The sequence below is a fragment of the Pempheris klunzingeri genome, chromosome 13 (assembly GCF_042242105.1).
Source record: "Pempheris klunzingeri isolate RE-2024b chromosome 13, fPemKlu1.hap1, whole genome shotgun sequence".
Classification (NCBI taxonomy): Eukaryota; Metazoa; Chordata; class Actinopteri; order Acropomatiformes; family Pempheridae; genus Pempheris; species Pempheris klunzingeri.
This window is the reverse complement of record NC_092024.1, coordinates 11,778,458-11,798,170: the sequence shown is the minus strand read 5'-3', so window position 1 is coordinate 11,798,170 and position 19,713 is coordinate 11,778,458. Positions and strand designations below refer to the sequence as shown.

Genomic DNA, 19,713 nt, shown 5'->3' with positions numbered 1-19,713 from the left:
AGAGTTATCTAATTGTTCATCTACGCCAGAAATTATGCTTGCTTCATAGAGATGTATTAATGACTAATGTGTGAAAATTAGTTTAAGACAAACCCTTAATGACTGATCAAACTATCATCTATTCAACGCCACGGCTTGGCTAAAGATAAGGAAATCAGGATATTAAACATAGTTATTAGTGCAAACTATGAATTTTGAGTTCATCCCATATGACCTCATACTTGACTGTTTATGATGATTATTGCTGCACAGTTATAAATGAGGTATTCACCTTGGTGAAAACAAATCCATCGATCAAATCGTATTAGATCATGGCCGCTTAAGAAGATATCGCAGAATGAAATATTATCGACTTTGCCGTCTTTATGAAAATGCCAATATTTGCACAGAGGCGGAGAGTAGCTGTGTTGGGTGATGTCGCATGTTGAAACATTCAAGATTCAAGGGGAGACGAATGGCCTCTATTAGGAGCATTTAATCAGTGTCCCCAGTCTACTGCGCCCCCTGGGGAAAGATTAATGGGTACAGGATATTTCATCAGGCCCTCCACATCACTGCTCAGGATATGAGGCTGTAATTGTGTCTGTATTTGCTGTTGTTTTGTGTTACAGGCAGACAAAGAGGAGTCCGCAGGTTGGAGTTTGGGGAGGGGTTCACAAGGTGCCATCAGAAGTGGGAGAACACGGTTGAGGAAAGGAAAACGAGTGAAGAGAGCATGAAGAAGAGCATGGACTGAACTAGAAGTGCATTCAGAAATCTTAAAATGATGCATCTTTGTTTTTAATTCAGAGATACATTTTGAATCCAAATCTAGATTCAATTTATCAACCCAAAGAATTCTGTAAGGATTAGCTCACACCAAGATGAACTTACTGATCATTCTACAGCCTCGATCTCCACACAGACGTTTCACCTTGACGTGATCCATCTCCCCTCATCAGTCAGCTGGTCAGGTTCTTCTGACAGCTGCTGCTACAGCTGCTCCTATCAGTGACCTTTCCCACCCAGTGATATTGTCGCGCCGCACCCGTTTTCTTCCACTGTAACGCCACATGTCAGAAACACTCACTCAATAATGAATTTCTCAGGAATTATTGATAAACGTAAATTATTAAATATTTTTTTTGCTATTTAAAACTCCAGTAATATCTGATACTGTGTGCTTTTATTATCTTGTGAGTATTACAAGGCTACATGTTGGTCCATTTGCTACATGAATGCTCTACATTTAAAATGCAGTGATGGTGTCCTTGAAAATGATTCTGCACATTAGATTCTTCACTGTATTTTTCATCTTGAAAAAGGATGTTTGCTTTGCTGCCATTGCAACTCATGAAAAATGGATAACCTCCCAGTGCTTCCTGCTGCCCATCGCTCCCTATATTTGCAGAGAGCGCAGGGACTGCATTTGGGTTAGCATCTTCCCTCCCTCCCTCCCTCCATGGCTTGTTCTGGGGGTGAATAACTTAACACATATTTCAGCTTGACACACTTCTGCTCTTGGTCTCCCCTGGGTGCCCAGTTCATGAGCCCACACATGCTGTATTATTTAAAAGTGTGGTTTGGAGTTCTGTGTGTGTGGATGTGCGTGTAATCTCCTGTTTGTGAAAAGGGGAATGCCTTATGGAGTTGTTAGGCCTTTCCTTATGACCTTGCAGGTGTAGCAGCACCTCTGATACCAGATTATGCCTGAGGTCTAGCCAGACGTTAAAAGCATGTCAGCATGGTTATAGTTTCCTGCTCCTACTTCCTACCACTGATTCACAAGCAGTACAATACTCCACCAATACTGTAATGAATCATTTTGCAGTTAAGATCTTTGCGTTATGATAAAAGAAATCAAGACAAATTTTCATACACTCAGGAATAAAGAGATCTACTGGTGCCAAAAAAAAAGCCCAAGGAGCATGAAATTAAATATAATACCCAATGATGCTAAGAAGCAAACTGGCTCTGAACATGTCACTGAGATAAACTTTAATGCCAAGACCACACACACACAATAACTCAAGCTAATCTTAGAGCTGATAACATCACAGAAATCAGAGCGCTGTGGTGCAGCAAAATGACACATAAATCATGTGTGAGGGAGAGGATGTGAAATACTGCAGTTTGTACGATAGATACAAATTACCGTCTGATGTCTGGAAAGCCCTCATATAAATACTTGTCTTTGTGTTACATGGGATATTTCCCAGGAAAGTGCAGCAGGATTCATGTTTTTGGAGAGAAAATGACTCAATTCCAGGCTCCAGAGAAGCTGTTCACTTTTGCTGCCTAAAGATGGAGTTTTTCTATTTTTTGAATCAAAACATCTTATAGACAATTAGCTGGAGATCGTCTTACATCAAGGTGAGCACATAATAAACATGAAACATGGGTCTGACAGTGCAGGTGCTTAGCCCACTGGAGGGCACTGTGAGCAGCACTGAGGATGGGTGGCCGAGGAAGGTTGAAAGACACCTTGGCCAGCTCACCAGATGGGCTCAGTGAAGCATGTCAGATGGCTGTGACAGCTACCTGCCCTTCCTTAAGGACTGTCACCATGTATAAACAAACCATTACTCTAATTTGTGAGTGCACTGTGCTGCCTTATGTGTGTATCAATGTGGGTATGTGTACAAGGGCACTGAACCCATTGAATTAACATAATTGACGACTATCACCTACTAAAAGAACATCTTTTTTTGTTTGTTTATAAATGTATTTGGATTTATATGTTAAATTTCAGTGATATTGTACAGCCTAACATTGTAAAGATCTAAAAAAAAAACAACTTTATTCTAAATTCTAGTGGAGACAATAGGAAATATATTAGACTGAGGTTTGGGGAAATGGATATAGGGTGCACTAAACATCTGTAATACTGATTAAATAGAGCAGCCATAAAAACGTGGAGTGGAAGGTTTGAAAGTTGACTAATTGAAAACATCATATCCCTTCAAGGAAGAATTTGTGTGAGGTGAAACAGAACATACATGCAGTTCTGTCAGACAGTGTGGTAGAACATGAACTGTCCTCATCTAAGGGTAGACCTGCATAGTAAGGAGTTATGCGTCATATTTAACTGGTGGATACTTACACCGATGCAAACGGGACCACCATTGAAGAGGAGCATCTCCACAGGCTGGGTGTAGATAAGATGGAGGGCCCAGGAGGCCTCAGCCTCGCTCATTAACTTGCAGCAGAGCGCGTCGTCGGATGCTGCGCCTCCGCTCATCGCCGGCGCCTCTGCGCAGCCGCAGTTTCTCCAGGACACAGAGAGCAGAGGAGGGAGACAGCAAAAATGGCCCTCGACAATTTAATTTTCGCCCAATGCATCCTTTATTTTTTAGCATTCGTTTTCGGTTTCATCGCCGTGGTGCCTCTGTCTGAAAACACAGAGGACTTCGGGGGGAAATGCCTACTGTTCACGCGGGGTATGTGGCAAAATGAGAACATCACTGTGTCGAAGCAGCGCTTCATCGTGGAGGAGTGGGGACCCGAGTCCTCCTGCAGCTTCATCACTTTTGTCGGGATAGCGTCCCTCATCCTGTCCGCAGTGCAGGCGTGGAGGCTGCTGTTCTTTCTGTGCAAAGGACACGACGAGTGAGTGACTGTGCACTTGTGCTCGTTCAACACCGGCAGAAAGCTCAGCAGGACAGGTTACACCACTCAGGCTTAACGGCTCCATGTAAATGTGTTGTTTTCTGGCCATCTCCCACGGTCCTGTATATGCTCCATTCCGACAGAATCATGAGGCTGCATGCAATATAGGCTGTATACAATGATATAGTGATAAGAGCCATAGAATAAACCTGTAGAGAGTATCAGTCACTGTCGTCCTCCATTATAAAGATGGAGGGAACACACTTGTGCAGTCCCACTGTGGCTCAGATACAGTATTTCCAACCTGTGACAGTATTTTCGTGTGACCGAAAGACGCCATCCATCACAGAAAACTAAACCATGCTGTGTAACAGGCCTGACTGTGCCTCACTTTGGATGAATGTGCTCAAACATGAAGCAGAGGTTGCACAGCCTTCACCTTCTTCGTCTTTTCTGTCCTACCTGCCCGCAGCTCCATATTCAACGCCTTCCTCAACCTGCTGATCAGCTCCCTGGTGGTGTTCACAGTCTTCCTATCTAGCACCATCGTCAGTGTGGGCTTCAACATGTGGTGCGACGCCATCACGGAGGGCGGGACCATGCCCAGCAGGTGAGAGAGCAACACACAAAGTCAGCTTTTCATACAACTATCATTATCATACAATGGTCCTAACCTATGTCTTGTTTTAGCTGCGAGGACCTGCAGGACACCGATCTAGAACTCGGCCTCAACAACTCTGCTTTCTACGACCAGTTTGCTATAGCACAGGTAATGCTGTTGAATTTCTAATGTTGTCCACACGGTTTCATCTCAGTCTCAGTTATATTTACAGTAACGTCTGTCCTGCAGTTTGGCCTGTGGGCTGCGTGGCTCACCTGGCTTGGGATCGCAGTGATGGCATTCCTGAAGGTCTACCACAACTACAGACAGGAGGACCTGCTGGACAGCCTGATCCATGAGAAGGACCTGCTGCTCGGCCGCTCCTCACGCCGCGGCTCTGACCTCAAGACCGGCTTGATCTAGAAACCAGAGGACACACAAACACACACACACACTCACTCACACTCAACCGTACAGCCCTCTCGCCTGCCATGAGAAACACCAATATTTGCCTATGTAGACAATCAGAATTAATTGGCTTTTGCTCTCATTGACCATGGGTTGAATCAGATGGAAGGTTTTAGCTTTGTTCTCCAAGGGTAATTGATTTTCTCCAAAAAAGAAATCTCCCAGTGGTTCTATTGGAGTCCTGCTTTATTGAGTTTATTCATCTACTGTATGCATTCCTCTTCAGCACAAACAGCCATAGTTCAGCTCTGACAGTATTAAAACCATTTAGTGGAAATGTAAACCCGGTTTTCTATTTAGCAACACAATATTAATGGCTTGGACAGATAGGCTGATGGATCATGTTGTCTTTGTAAAACTTCTGCATGGACATAATGCATGACAAATTAATAGGGTGGTGGTTTTTAGATGTAAAGGGTTGTTTTTTTTGTTTTATACACCAATAAATATGTTTTTAAAGTAGGCTTCTTTCTGGTAGCACTACTAGATGAAATGAGAATTCTTTGCATGCTGCATCAAAGCAAAACGATGTGTGCTTTTGCAGTGTATTCACACTTTTATCAAGCTACAAAAGTTGTTTTATAAAAGACTAGTTGTAGTTGAGACCATTCATGTATCAGGCAGCCAGTCCAAAAATGCTTTTAGCAATCTGTGTGAGATAAAAACAAATCCTATTTCGTGCCATATACAGTAGTAACTCAGGCTTCTCCTTCACACTTTATAGGCTACAAACCAATATACTGTTTTACTGTGAATAGACGCACAAATGTACCTGCATGCATCTCTCTCTCTCCCTCTTACACATCACACGCTCACTTATTGTCAGAGATTATGGGAAGAAAGCAAATCATCTGCTTGGCTTTGATAGGCAATGACAGTTTTATTCAAAACAACCGAAATCATAAAACGGTAGGAACTAAGAAAACCCTCCATAAAGGCACTTCTTTCAAAGTGACCGTAAATGTTTGGACAGCCGTGAAATGCAGCGTCTAAGGTAAATGTGCATATACAGGACATGGGTTCACTGGATATTGTTTTATTGCTAATGACAATTTAGTTTGACAGTACAGAGTCGAGAGTATTTCTTTCTTCTATACAGGCGTTATTAGCCTTATATTGCTTTGACATTCAAATGTGAAACCTCCGAAATCCAACGCTTTCCTTTTGAGTTCCCTGAAACCTGTTATATAAAGGACAATGTTTTACTGGAAACTATGTGATGTGTGTTATTGCTCATAATGAGAGGTCTGTGGGATGTGCATCACTGTGCCCTTTGATTCCTATAATCCATTTGTGTGGTGGTTTGGCTGTTTGAATTTTATCTGCTTTCTCTTATAAAGGGACTCATACAACAACATACAGTATCCGATTCTGTCATATTTCTGTGTTTGGCCTCATAATAGTAGTAATGAATGTGATAGAAGGAGTTCATCCTTGTTTTATGTATCGCAAATGTTTGCAGAGCCCACACCCATCCATACATGTGTCCAAAGCTTAATGAGCATTTGACATCACGATTAAAACCTGAATATTATTGTTTTTAAATAGAAATGTAACAGGTAACAAAAAGTTAAAAAATTTAACCGAAAGTTGGATATTTGCGTAGATGCAGATATACAGTATAGAAGAATAAATAACATTTAGGGTAAAGGATATTTTGTGGAATTCAAGCAGTTATAAAGAGGAACACTGTCAAAAGCATTAGCATTCATTCAGTTTGAGTATATTGTCTTTGACAATAGATAAGGAGAAAATTCATAACATTGTGCTGCAGATTTTCCCCCTCAGTGGAGCTAGGAATTAGCTGAAGACAGTCAGCCATACAGAAGAGTAGACGGTCTGTAAAGAAAGAGGTGTTTTTCATCTGTTAGTAGTCACTCAGCCTGGTACTGTGAAGTGATGCAGCCCTGTGTTTTCTCTCTCACGTAGCTTTATCCAACAGTTTACACATTTGCGCTTCCGTCCTCCTCCTCTCGAATGTGTACTCTGCCTATCAAAGCTATTTCCAAACATCTCTACATTCATTTATGTGCAATTACAAGGCTGAATATAGTGATAGTCCTTAGCATATTGAACCATATGTAACCATTCAGTTCTGTGTAATATCTGATATACACAAACCATGTACTGTAACAAAATAAATATCTGCATTCCATGGAAACATTCACTCACATATATTAGACTGTGACATAAACTGAAATATCAGATGCTTGTGGTGATTAAGTGAGCGTTATATGTGAGCATCAACATCGCAGATGTGCAAAATCATTTCAACTTAAATAAGGAGTGGCATGCCCACCACTTTAGTACATATATACATACAGACATGGAGGCTACATATTTCTGGGATTACACATTTCTTCCCTTTTTCACTGTGAGAGTGGCTCAACACCACAGACAGCGGACAGAGCCTTGCCAAATGGCTGAGGTGTTTGTAGGCCTGGGCTCCTTCATCAATAGGAAAAAAGAGGGCTCTGAAAAAAATAAAGGGGGCTCCATGTCTCCACCTGTGGTCGGACTCAGTCACTGCATGGTCAGCCATATCCAGCAGCCCCACAGAAGCTGTTTCATATGCAGCAAGTAGACAGCCAAAGCGGCCTCCAGCTCCTCGCACACACGCTGTGGGCGCCGTCGGTCTGTGCAGTACATGGCCACACCCAGGAATGACATCAGCAGGAAGAGGCAAGTGAACAGGGCGAGGTGGGGGCGGGACGGTGTCGTCTCATAGGCTACAAAGGAGACACCAAGACCAGTTTCTTAAAATTTTGGTTTGTAAATGAGCATTTGAATTGTCACATGCACATGTCCCTCTCTTTCATGTAGAGCCAATAAAGTCAAGACCTCAAGAGGCAAGTTTCTAATGGAGAAAGTTCATGTGAATACGTATGTGCAGTTTAGTTGAGGCTGTGCAAACTGTGCTTTCTGTTTCAAGTGTTGCTAAAAAGTGGGAGACAGTGACAGGTTTAGCTCCATTTTGCATGGCAGGCAACAAAGTTAATCAAAAGTGGCATTTGGTTTGCATATGTTATTTACCAATGAACCTCAATCCTCCCCCCTCAACATGTTTACATACAGTAGACTTTTTTTTTTGTAATTAAAAAGTGTTGTAGTGCACATTCTCATGCACATTCACATGGTGATTCTGAACACTTTCAAACAGACTTACCACCTAAACAGTCACGGTAAGGAATGTCTGTAAAGCCGACAGAAAAGAGGCCAGTCAGTCAACAAGAGCCAAGCTCTGTAATGTACAGTAGCTACCAACCGGCTGCTGTGTCCTCATAGACTCCACTATCTCTCTGGAACAGACTCCACGGTGCCTCATTTGCATGCATAATTAATCATGAAGAGTAAATCACTTGCTCACATTTCAGCATTACATTATTCTTAAATAGTACAGAAGCCCCCCAAGGACAATAGTTTACGATGCAATCTCAGGTTGTTTTAATGCATTTCGTTCTCTCCCTTTACTGCTCAGCACAAAGCATACACTGTTGTTACATGTGGGTTGTGGGCCCCACTGTAAGCTGGGATAGCAAAAATGTCAAGAAATATTTTTGCAATCCCTTATGAGAGTTTTTGTAAGTGTAAAGCTGACATGAACAAGCTGCACGCAATATGGGTGACGTCAAGTCACTGAACTAGGTTGGCCCAGGTGTTAAAGCACCAGAGGGCAGTATGCTCTGTCTGGCTGTACAAACACATCTGACATCTCTGACTGAGCAGACTGGATTTGATGCAAACTGTTTCCTCACCATGTACTGTGGTCTCTGGCTCCCTGAATCGAACCCTCCGTTCGCCTTTCCGTCTGTGGTTGGGCTCTGTCTCTGACCCGTAGTGGGGACTTGGCCTCTTTAGAATGGAGGTGGGGACTTTGCCATTGGTTACCTGCATTATACACAGCTTAGATAAGTGTACCCACAACAAGCTCCAAATACATTTCACAAACTGGAAACAAACAGCTGGAAGGCCCAGATCTTTTGCAAACAAACTGCTCACATCCAGAGTAACACACAGTGAAGGTACCCGCAGGTGTTGTCAGCACTACCTTAGATTTTGCTGTGTCCTCCTGTTGGTGGTGGGTGTCCTTTCTGTGGCGGACCTCTGAGTGTTTCTCCCGGTGGGAATGAGGAAGACAGTTGACGGTGTCCCTGATGGACTCTGCAGCAGCGAAGCGCTTGGACAGTGCAGACACACACTGACCCAGGGAGTCTAGTAAGAGAACCATGACCTAACATTAGCAGTGATCTGGTCCTGCTTAGCACTTGAGCTGGCAGTCTGCTCTGAAGATGGATAATGAGGTGAAGTTAAACATACAAAGTTAAACATTCAAACAAAAAGGAAAGACACCAGCGTTAACTCTGTCAGCACCAGGTAGAGAACTGGAGCAGCTTAGTAGGATCAAGTTACAACTCACTTTTTATGTTCGTACTAAAAACTTTACTCTACTCCAGGTCCTCATAAAAAAGAGTCCCATATCTCTAATAAATCTTCCATATAAAACATATAGAACATTATTAACTCTGGCTGATGAATTCGTCACTTCCGTGATTGATCAGTGATTTAATCAGTTGATCAGTTGACAACAATAGCTTCTATGGAGAATGACTGATTGAAGCAGAGGGAGACAGACAGGCAGGAATTTGGAGGTTTTATGTGTAAAAAACAAAAAAATGTACCAATCATTATTAATTTGTATGAAATCGATGTTTTGTTCTTTTCTTTCTTATGTAATTGATGAATGAGGTCTTGAAAGTAGAGTTGACGTCAGTGGAAAAAAACAACCCTTGCCTAATTTGATCTAATTCCACTTTTAGAAGACAGAGGGACGCTGCACCAGCTATAGCCAAGAGGAGTAGTAACCCTCTGAACTATATACTCTTTAGATGATTAAGAAATACATGTGCGACATATTACTGAATACACATGTGAATATCAGCAAAATTAATACAAAATGAAATGATTAAATGCCAAATTTTTAAAGATGGTCAAATATTCTTCAGTTTCTATTCCACCCACTAGTTTAAAAAGTGACTGAGAGTAAAATCAAAGGTCACAGATTTAGGGACATTTAAACATATTTCATTAGAGACTGTATGAAAATTATTAGGGGGGAAGAGGCGGTCAAAATTGAGGGAGGGTTATGTATTTTTTTCTTTTTGCTGAAAAGAGAGTGGTCCAAAATGTTTGCCAGGGGATGATCTTTTAAATTTTTGTTACCCCCACAAATGAAAATTTCATTTCAGCTTGCCCTTGAGCTTCACAGAGCTGCTGCCTGTGCCCAAGTGGAATTTGGTGCATATTGTGAAAATTAGTGCTCCATGTCCATTATCATGCCTAAAAAAGTAATTCATTTGAAATTCTTGAAGGACATTAAGTCTATCTTATAATACAAATTATACCAATTCAACAATGATTTATTTTCTTGATATATTTGGATGGAAGTCAAGGGGGAGAGATCCATTGAATTTCACCAACCACAGCTGATGTAGTCTAATTCAATCTGCGTAGTAATAGCTATGCTAGCTGAGGGAGGGAGGGTGAGTGACCCAGTTTACAGAGAGGGGTATCTAGGGGCCAAGAGCTATAAACAGTTAAACGTGCCTCTGTTGAGGCGCGTTACTGTAGGTCAAAGAGGATTTCTCTGTGTACAATACAAAATAAAAGGTCTGCTCTGATCTGCAGCAACAACCACAGCCTCCCTCTGACCCTGCACTTTTTTTTTTTTACCATTTCACCAAACATGTTTAAGACCATCTGAGGTGAACAAAAGTGTGTTGTAAATCTTTGTCTTTATATGCTGCGTACTCCTGTCTTTATGCAGCCGGCCATGTTCAGCACCACTGCCTCTGAACGCTGACTCAACAGCAAGGCTAGTTTCTACCTATTGCTTTTAACACCGCAGCAGTCTTCACAAAAATGCAGAGTTCAGAGAGTGTTGCTCCCTCTTAGTGCAAGCCAAGCATACATCCTGTGCAACAAAACTGTGCCCCCAAACTGTCACAAAGCTACTTTTCTTTATGGTGCTGCATAAAACCACTCGTGTCCAACATGACTGCAAGTGTTTATTAATTTAACATTTCCGCGGGTTGACATGGTTTAAAGGCTGACTGAATTGCTTTAAACCACATCCTCACTGTGCTGAGTGCTCCTTAGAGCAGAGAGCATATAACTTGTTCTTGAGATTAGCATCACTGTTCTGGTATTGCCATGCCTCACAAGGCAGCGAGGTCTCCACCTTTATGCTCAGGACTGAATGTTGAGTTAAACTGTATACTGCTGAGAGAGGTGTTTCTGGAATCACACAACCATATTTGTTTTTCACTGTCTTTTAATCTGCATGCATTTGCCATTTTCTTGAAACATCAAGTCGGGATGACAGCAATGTTTTTCTGTGCCATTCCTCCCGGGTGAGTGTTTACCTGAATATTCAGTCTTGCCGATTTCAGCATAGACAGTGGCCATAAGCTCCAGGCTTCTGGCTGTAATGGGGTGGTCATTACCAAAGGCCCTCTGGTGGATCTTTGTAGCCTGAAAGATAAATTTACACATAGAAGCGATTTGATGTCAACACAACAGGAGTGCCATAAAATGTTTCATTTGTTCAAAATTCTTGAAAGGAATCAAAGAGAGTAATGAAATTGACATACCTTACCGCTGTACTCTAGAGCAAGATGAGGTCTGAAAGGAAAAGGAAAGGAAGATGGCACCATTAAACAAATACACTACCTCTCCTTTTTTCTGTGGCACTGGAGTAAAACATTTTACATGTGTTGAAAACTAAAGCAGTCTCTTAAAAATGGACGCTGAATTATCAGATGAACTCTATCTCTGCGCATTCTTCTTCTGTTTAAATATTTTCCAAGACAACAACAATGCCTGACCTTAATCAGATGTAGTGACCCATGCTGTCTTGTCAGGTTAGCAGATCTATTTCAGTGTTTGGAGCACAGCAGCATGAAAAATCTAAACATGCGTGAGCTGTGATTAGACACGCAGAGCAGGTCTGCAGGTGCTCAGGTGCCTTATAGAGGAAGTGGAAACCTTCTATTTCTGCCAGCACTGACTGCCCCTTTCTATTCTCCAGGGTGAGTTACAGAAGACATGGTGCTTACAGGTTGGTTTACTGACTTGTGCCCTTCCAAAACCCCTCTACGTAGTGCTAAGCTAGGTGAACATGATGTGTGGTACATTGATGATCGACCAGCTGCTCTGCTCATATCTGCCCTGGAAAGTCAGCCAAGGACATTCATCGCCCTCACACCCTCACGTGTGCCTATAGATGTAGAGCAAGCTCTGTTTAGTGTGACAGATGTCAGCTTCACTGTTCAAAACCCACACTTCCCTTCAATTAGTAATGGCCAGGTGTCAGTTTGCACTGCTTTAGAAGGTCCTTTTCAGGTGACATCTGATCGTGAAAGACAGAAAAGCCCTTCGCCAGCCCAAAGGACTTCCTACGACATCGCTGAAAGATTCAAGAAGTATTACAACTTCCTGACGACAATAAAGAAAGACTTGGACTTAGGCTTATGGTGAAGGTCTGCGAGGAAAGATCAAAGATCAGAATCAAATTCCTGCTTAACCAGAAACCCAAGCCTCTGGATACAGTCATGCACAATCAGTACCATCTCATTTAAGTTTAACTACTGTATGCTCCTTGCATTAATGAAGCAGCGTGACCAGCCCTCCGCCAAACAAACCTTCCACCCCTGTCACCCTCTCTGGCAATCAGGTTAAATGGCCAAGTCCCAACAATGACAACAGTGGCACAGAAAATGGGTGCATGCAATGGCCTAACAAAGTACCCCTGCAACAGGAGACACCAGATCCAGTTAAGGTGTTCCTCCTGTAACACTCACGTAGAGTGCGGTGTCTCTTTTCTCCACATCTACAGGGAAATTCAACTCTTGCTAAAAAGACTTGGAGCTGGAGTTTATCTAGTTCAAAAAATTTCCACTCCAAAAGGGGGATGTGTGTACGTGCAAGTGGACGTGTATATGCGTACATTTTGTCAGTAACCGAAGATTTCTCATTTTTCAGACAGTATGAAAAAGTAAGAGCATCAATGACTTTTATACATGACACGCAACTATGAACTGCTAATAAAAGCAAAGTTAAAAGTGAATTCCTTTAAGTGTTTTTCTTAAACTGTCACACAACTTTACCCCAGCAAGCCAAATATTCCTTTCAGTGATCCTGCAGTAAATTATTTATCTCAAGATTATTTCAGGCTGATCTTATAAGCTAAGCAGAGGGTTTTATTTTATCAACAAATGACCCTTTTATTTCTCCAAGCTGATGCTTACGTAATAAAACTGATAACCGAAACACATGCAAATATACTGTTTGCTTTGTTACAACTGAATCAGCACTGTTTTCACTTCAGCTCGATGAAGAGCTGAATGGTCAAATGCCACAGAAGCATATATCCACGTGTATATCTATCTAACTATATATGCATACAGTATGAGTTTGATTAATCATGATTCACTCATGATTAGCCTACATCATGATTACCTTAAACACACAGAACATGTAGTTCCGACCTAATTACACCACAACAGAAGCTACAGCAGGACACAGTTTTACCTACTGTTTGCTCATGATGCACAGCTGGGCCAGCCGTTCTAGGTGCTGTGCCTGGGAGGCCTGCTCCGAAAGCTCCTCCGGGGTTGTCCATCCTGCAGAACCCAGCGTAGCCTCTTCCTGAGGCCCTGTTACACAAACACAGGGCATGGAATCACAGTCAGGCCGCCAACAAACCACTCAGTCTTTCCCCTTTGCTCGTCTATCTATCTCTCTCTCCTCACTGTCCTTTGCTGTCTTTACCTCTCTACCACTGCACAGAGTTTGAAAAACTAAAGCCCCAACAGCCTGGATATCTGGCTATAGCCTGTGTGGCAGTGCTGTGGACTTTAAGCCTGAACAGCAGAGTGGAGCCAACTGAGGACTGGAGACACGGGAGCAGAGATAAGGGCAGGAGAGAGAGGATAAGGGAGTCAAACAACACAGTCACCACGCCCACTGGAACACTGAGACACACGCATGCACACAGTAACGAAGCATAAACATACAGTATGTACTGTACACACCAGACTCACACACAGCACACATAAAATAGTGGAAGTGGAAGTGAGTTTGGCTTGTAATTCATGCCCTAAGCAACTGCAAGCAGGTAAGGACTTTTGTATGCATTTCAGAACCCACAAAATGACAATTATGTCAGCTGTCAGTGGGAAACTACTGAGATGGGTATATTTGAAAAAGACACTGGGGAAAGAGAGAAAGCTTGTAAACTGCAATTACAGTGCCAGCTCTGCCCCTGGAGAAGTTCAGCATTCAATCCAAGTGAGTGCTGAATCAGGGGCTTCAGTATTCTACAGCGACACAAAGCTCCTAATGAGCAAAGTGTGGCCATTTGTCTTCTACGATGTCTGTCCCCGATCTCCTCTGCCGGGCCCAGCACGCTACACTGCGCTGCTGCCTCAGCAGCAGACAGAGAGGAAGAAGCAGGCGTCTGGAGCAGCAGCAGGTGATGAATGAGCGGCCTTGCTGTGAATGCTGCCTTAAAGCTCCACCAGCTATATTGTAAACAAAGATGGACTTGGGTGAAATGGCACATCAGTGCATATTGGCTTAATGAGTCAACAGAGTAGATTGTTTTGGGTGTTACAGAGACACATTGCGCTATATATCATTACTATACATTATCTGGTGGTTAGTTTGTGGATGCAGGTCACACACAAGTCACTTTGGAGAGCTGCCTACAACAAATGCAGTCTGCCAACAACTGAACAGCTTCAGTGTAGCTGCTGCTTTGCTCCATTCATATTTTTGTTTTGAAAACTTACTTCTTCATATATGCTGAATTATATGCTTGCCTGTTAACAAATTTGAACATTTCTTCATGTTCAGTTGACCTGATGTGAACTGACTATTGCACACTAGTTAAGTAGAATCAAATAATTGAATGTTTAAGTGCATTTTAAATAGTATTAGTAACAAGTGACAAGTGTTTTGCCAGGAAGCTTCCTAAGAAATTATCAACCATCTCCGAAAAACATTCTAAATCAAAGTAAATGACTCATCATAGGCTGAGTGATGTTCATTCAGTACATGCAATACTGTGCGTGCACTTACAATATATCCTCATAAGTGTTCATCGGTAGCCTCACTTCAAAAATACTTGCCTGTGTTCCCCTGAAGAGCCGTGAGTTCGATCAGTGCCACCTCATAGAACATTTTCTCGGCCTGGATGAACTGAAGGGCCTTCCCATCTGTTTATATGGGTGAAGGAGCCGTCTCAGTTGTCACCAGGATTAGTCAGTTGTTGCCCAGCTCAACACTGTGTTTTTTTTGTTTTTTTCCAGCCCTCTTGAGAATGCCCCCTCCAGGCAAACAGAATGTGTGGTAATACAAAGCGAAGTGTTGATCTTGAGGTCTGGATTTTGCAACACAGATTTTAACTACTTAACTACTAGTGTATGTGTTACTGTTTTTGTGCTATTATGTATTACTTGTAGTTTCTGTACTGGAGCAACTGTGATGCAAAACAAGTTTCAAATGCTGAATCTCGCAGTGTAGTCGTTTCTGGTTACACATTATTGTATTATATCATATTCCTATTTTAATGTCTGATTTTATTTTTGTCTTTTGTGTTTGGAACAGAAGCCTTTTGATTAATCCGAGTGCCAGTTTTGTTTCCATGAAAAGACCACCTATAAAAAGCATCCTAAAAATAGAGCCTGTTCACTTTGACAAAAGCATTCTGCGTACTGAGAGGCCGTCCCACTGTAAAATGACACCATTGATGCTTGTTAGGTGAATTTAAAGACCAATGGGACGGAGGAAGCTTAAAATAAACACAGCCCTGTCTGTCTAAATGTCCTACTTAACACCAGATCTCTCATGTGTAAAACGCTATAAATCCCATTCTGGGTATTTCACTTTTCATCATTGTGGTGACACTACTTGCCAATTATACATAATATATCTCACATAAAAGTAAACATCCAAAACTTTTATATTGAGGGTGGAAAGATACAATAGAACAAAAAGGTTTCCATGTTTAAAGAACAGTTAAGCTTGGAACTGAGAACCACAACAGCTGGTTTCCTTCATTTAGTCACCAGGTGAATAATGTCAGCGAGCAGGCGAGCCACAGATCCACCAGGAAAACTGAGACAGTACTGAGAAAATCCTATTTTACATATGGTCCTTAACAAAAGGAAAGGGCAGTTAGCAAACACAAAGATCCAAGATTAAGAATTAGAAATATTTCTGTTTTAAGAGCACCAGAAGATAGCAGAAAAGATGGATGGTTAGAAAAACTACTGCTTGTAAATCTGAATAATCTCCCTGGGATGATACTATTATTGCTCACAATACCACAAACTTGTTTTGTTGCTTTGAACAAATCTCGAGATATGTTAGAGGATGATTATATCAGCATTACGCCAGTCCCAGCTCCTGGGAGTCTCCTGGCAGCAGTGGAATAAGGTGAGTATGAGGTGGACCATCTGTGAAGCAGGATTAGGGGAGCAGCCATAATCAAAGGTCAGAGCACCACTTCTGCCTGCTATTTTTAGCCTGGCTGGACCACAACAATGCCACAACAGGAACCTCACACAATCCTCTCCAGGGAGTGTACGCTCCACTCCACCCACCTACACCTATACACACACACACAAACACAAACACACCCTCCCCTGAACTGGTAACTGGAGTGCACTCCAAAACCCGACAAGAACTTCCATTAACACTGGCACCTTCTTAGTAATTCTGCTAAGAGTGCCCTGAAATAACCTCATAAAGTACACTATCAGCCCTAGTCAGTAGGAATCTGGTATTTCAAATATGACTAAATGTGATTATATCTAACCACAGTGATTTGTTTGTGTTCTTAAGCTCCCTTCTAGACCATCTAGTACCAGTCTTTCTGTACTGCGTATCCGCTCTAAAAATGTAAATACACCATATGCCCTGGTTTTAATCTTATAACCCCCTTTATGTGAGATTAAAGTCACATCGCCTGGGTCGGCATTCTTTCAAAGAAACATGTATCAGTAAACACTCAGCAGTCAAAAGAGCTTTTGGCTTTGTGCAAAGGTCACTTGTGGATACTGCCAGCTCTGATAACAATACATCAAGCCTTAAGCGACCATGGCACCGCCACTATCACCGTCTACTGCATCAAATACAGTATATATTTGTCCATGAACCCAAGGAAATTTGAATATGTACATTTAGCTTTGTTTCAAAACCCAACATGAGAGGAGCCAGCATAAATTCTGCTGTCGTGACCATTTCTGTGAACCTCCAAAGTTCCCACACCCTCTCCCAGTTTGAGCACACTGACCCTTTCACCTCCCTCCCCGGAGGACCACTGCAAAGACCACAGCATCACTGCTCCTGTGATGATGCTCATGAGAAGGACTTAAAAAAGAAAACCGAAGCAACTCTTGGAAACATTTTATGGAAAATGACCACATATTCTCAATCTCTGCACACAATGACAGTATAAATATAATCACTAGATGTAATTCTTACTGTGCCATATTATTGTAAATATATGTTTATGATTACACTAAGAATACTTATAAAACTTTATCCCTATTTTGTATTGCTTCTATCTGTCGCTTACCTACTAAACAATGCATGATGTAGTTACATGTTCATGGCTGTAAACTTACACTAAGAGTAAAACAATGTAACATGGTAACTCTACCAAACATAAAATGCCACAGTTTGACATGACACAACTCCATTACTATTGATGATGCTATGTAATAATGTGCAGTATGTCAAAAGATTTAACCCTGTCATGGTAGATGACCCTCTTAAGTAGATACCTTTTCATGCTGAGAAGGGGCCTACTGATGGCTATTGATGAAGTGAAGCTCAGCAAATCGACCTATTTTGGAAAATGGACAGCGAGGGGGTAGAGGCTTGCTGAGGTAGATAACCTGAGCTGGCAAGTTAAGTGTTGGAGTGTCTCAGTAACGGGGAGAAGAGCCATGTGGGTAATATATCCTGTAACGTAACACCTCTCTATTATCTCTATGTCCTATACTGCTATAGTTTATAGAAGCAGTGAAGTGGCGATGCACAGGCTAGTCAGTGCAGATACAGGCTAATTAGTGCTCTTCCGCTCTGTTGTGCAGAGATAAGAGCCTACAAATCCTCTTAAGAGACAGACAAACAGCCTGAGCTTCACACAATACGTATGGTATTCTGGGACAAATGTGTGACTATGAACTTGCCCAAAGAACGTCCACTGATTCCCCTCAGTTTACACTGCTTTCTATAAAGGGTCTACATCATCCATTGTGCTGGAATTAGCCACGCCATTCCATCACTGACAACCCTTTAACCAATCATATCACAGAAATAGAACACTAGTTTTATAGGTAGCCTCCTTGCTAACACTTGCTGTCCTGAAGGGATGGTGAAAGTAAAAGACGTCAGACGTGAGATGGGGAGCGAGACTTTCCCTGAATCGGTAAAGGATACAATTCTTTTCAGTGATGAAGAGTTCTGCGATCTGTAAAGCACAGAAAAAACAACCAAGAGACATGGTTAAGTATTGAATAATTCATTTCCAACATCGTTCCGGGCTGTGTGTGCGTGCATGATGTCATGGCCTGTCAAAACGAGTAATTCAGCTCTCCTCGCAGCACCACCGGTCTGGTCAACATCATGCCACACGTTCCAAAGTTCTGGAGTAAAGGTTCTGTTTTGACGACAGGGACATTCCTTCAAGCAGTACTGAACGGAAATAAAACTGAGTCTTGCCTTTGTAGAAGGGCCTTGTAGAGCACCCCTGTATGTAATCTGCTGAGACTTTGGCCTGGCTACACAGTGCAAGAACATAATGCCTGCGGCCTCAAAAATAGCAAAACATAACCCACACACAATGGGACAGACATGAACTGGATACTTAAGTATTTTCAACAGTGCAATGATCTTACACTGTCAACACAGAGACACATGATGGAATATGATGTTAAATTTGACATTGGTGTCAGTGATAAAGGTTGAATGTGTCCTGTGTGCTGTGATGTGTGATGATTTATGATGCTCTAAAGAAGAAGTGATGCAAATGTGTCTATACAGCTGTACAAATACATGATACAGCAGATTTTGTGGATGCATGTAATGAATATGCATGTGCATGTTTGTATGTGTGAAAGGGGGGGGCACAAATGTGCTGAGGCTCTGTGTGCCCAGTCCTCTGGCTCACCTGGTGTAGGCAGTTGGGCAGAGAGGTGAAGCTCTGCACATGGGTCAGTCCCAACAGGCAGCTGAGGAAGCAGTGGAGGGCGGCCTGGTACTCCCCCTGCTGCTGGAGCTGCTGTCCCAGCTCAAACAGGCCCTCCCTCCCCCCGTTCAGCATCCCCAGTCCCAGCCAGAGTCAGCACTGCCTCCCATCAGAGCTCCACCGGCCGAGGACAAGCGCTCCTCTCTTCGTCCACTCCACTGAAGCACCACAGGTAGGAAGACACAGCCACACACAGAGGGAAAGATGTTTTAAAAAATCCAGCTGCTGACATAAACACAGACAGAGAGGTGCCTGAGCAGGAGTGAGCGGCACAGCTTCCACTCAGTCTCGTCTGAGCACAGTAAGTCAAGGACAGGTGGTAAGGAGCAGGCTGAGGGAGCTCCGGCGACTCACACAGACAAGATCCATTCCCCTCCCTCCTCCCAGGCTGCACCAGGAAAGGAGGACAGAGGAAGTAGGAGAGTATTTGCTGTTTGAGTGGCAGAGCTGTGGACCAATCCCTGCTCTGCTCTTGCACAGTAGCTCCGCCAGCATGTGTTAAGTATATTGGGTCTCTCTCCAATCCTTGAAATGGGAGATTGCACTGCTGTGGGTGTTGATGATGAAAACCAAAGGTGGTGTGCACATGTTCTACGATGTATATCTAAATGTAGTAGCTGATAAAATTTTGAATTCATCCAGTATTTTGAACAAATTTTCCCTGCTATTGTGCATTCACAGAGCAGTGCATTATGTTGAATCATTTTAAGTCTTACCCTTATGAACTTATGATTTA

The 19,713-nt window shown here is 42.5% G+C and overlaps 3 protein-coding genes across 4 annotated transcripts; 1 reads left to right on the top strand and 2 right to left on the bottom strand.

Annotated features, from left to right (window-relative positions):
• Window positions 1–3,201: 3,201 nt before the first annotated feature.
• LOC139212394 (transmembrane protein 179-like) lies at window positions 3,202–4,802 on the top strand. Its single transcript, XM_070842935.1, is given in 5 exon segments — window positions 3,202–3,279; window positions 3,281–3,588; window positions 4,061–4,198; window positions 4,279–4,357; window positions 4,439–4,802. Coding segments are annotated over 5 exon segments (777 nt in total). The 3' UTR covers window positions 4,613–4,802.
• Window positions 4,803–4,867: 65 nt separating this feature from the next.
• Window positions 4,868–13,587, bottom strand: c13h14orf180 (chromosome 13 C14orf180 homolog). 2 transcript variants are annotated; one of them, XM_070842365.1, is made up of 7 exons: window positions 13,251–13,587; window positions 11,308–11,338; window positions 11,080–11,188; window positions 8,706–8,869; window positions 8,413–8,545; window positions 7,824–7,850; window positions 4,868–7,386 (listed from the first exon to the last, which is right to left on the bottom strand). In XM_070842365.1, exons 1-7 carry the CDS (start codon window positions 13,391–13,393, stop codon window positions 7,181–7,183), a joined length of 813 nt encoding a protein of 270 aa, XP_070698466.1. In that variant the 5' UTR covers window positions 13,394–13,587; the 3' UTR covers window positions 4,868–7,180. The 2 variants fall into 2 exon arrangements, with proteins under 2 accessions (XP_070698466.1, XP_070698467.1); XM_070842366.1 differs by lacking the exon at window positions 7,824–7,850.
• Window positions 13,588–14,833: 1,246 nt separating this feature from the next.
• Window positions 14,834–19,322, bottom strand: LOC139211977 (consortin-like). The gene is made up of 3 exons (XM_070842411.1): window positions 18,900–19,322; window positions 18,170–18,200; window positions 14,834–14,934 (listed from the first exon to the last, which is right to left on the bottom strand). The coding sequence occupies exons 1-3, from the start codon at window positions 19,050–19,052 to the stop codon at window positions 14,834–14,836; spliced, it is 285 nt and encodes a 94-aa protein (XP_070698512.1). The 5' UTR covers window positions 19,053–19,322.
• Window positions 19,323–19,713: the final 391 nt, after the last annotated feature.

Excerpts from the sequence above, each read along its gene's own strand:
- c13h14orf180 (XM_070842365.1), bottom strand. The coding sequence starts at position 13,393 with ATGCCCTGTGTTTGTGTAACAGGGCCTCAGGAAGAGGCTACGCTGGGT. Across the intron at positions 11,339-13,250 it reads CTGTGCATCATGAGCAAACA|ACCTCATCTTGCTCTAGAGT; the intron begins GTAGGTAAAACT and ends TTTTCCTTTCAG. Across the intron at positions 11,189-11,307 it reads CTCTAGAGTACAGCGGTAAG|GCTACAAAGATCCACCAGAG; the intron begins GTATGTCAATTT and ends TTTATCTTTCAG.
- LOC139211977 (XM_070842411.1), bottom strand. The coding sequence starts at position 19,052 with ATGCTGAACGGGGGGAGGGAGGGCCTGTTTGAGCTGGGACAGCAGCTC. Across the intron at positions 18,201-18,899 it reads TGCCCAACTGCCTACACCAG|ATCGCAGAACTCTTCATCAC; the intron begins GTGAGCCAGAGG and ends TGTGCTTTACAG. Across the intron at positions 14,935-18,169 it reads CTTCATCACTGAAAAGAATT|ATGGGAAGGCCCTTCAGTTC; the intron begins GTATCCTTTACC and ends CCATATAAACAG.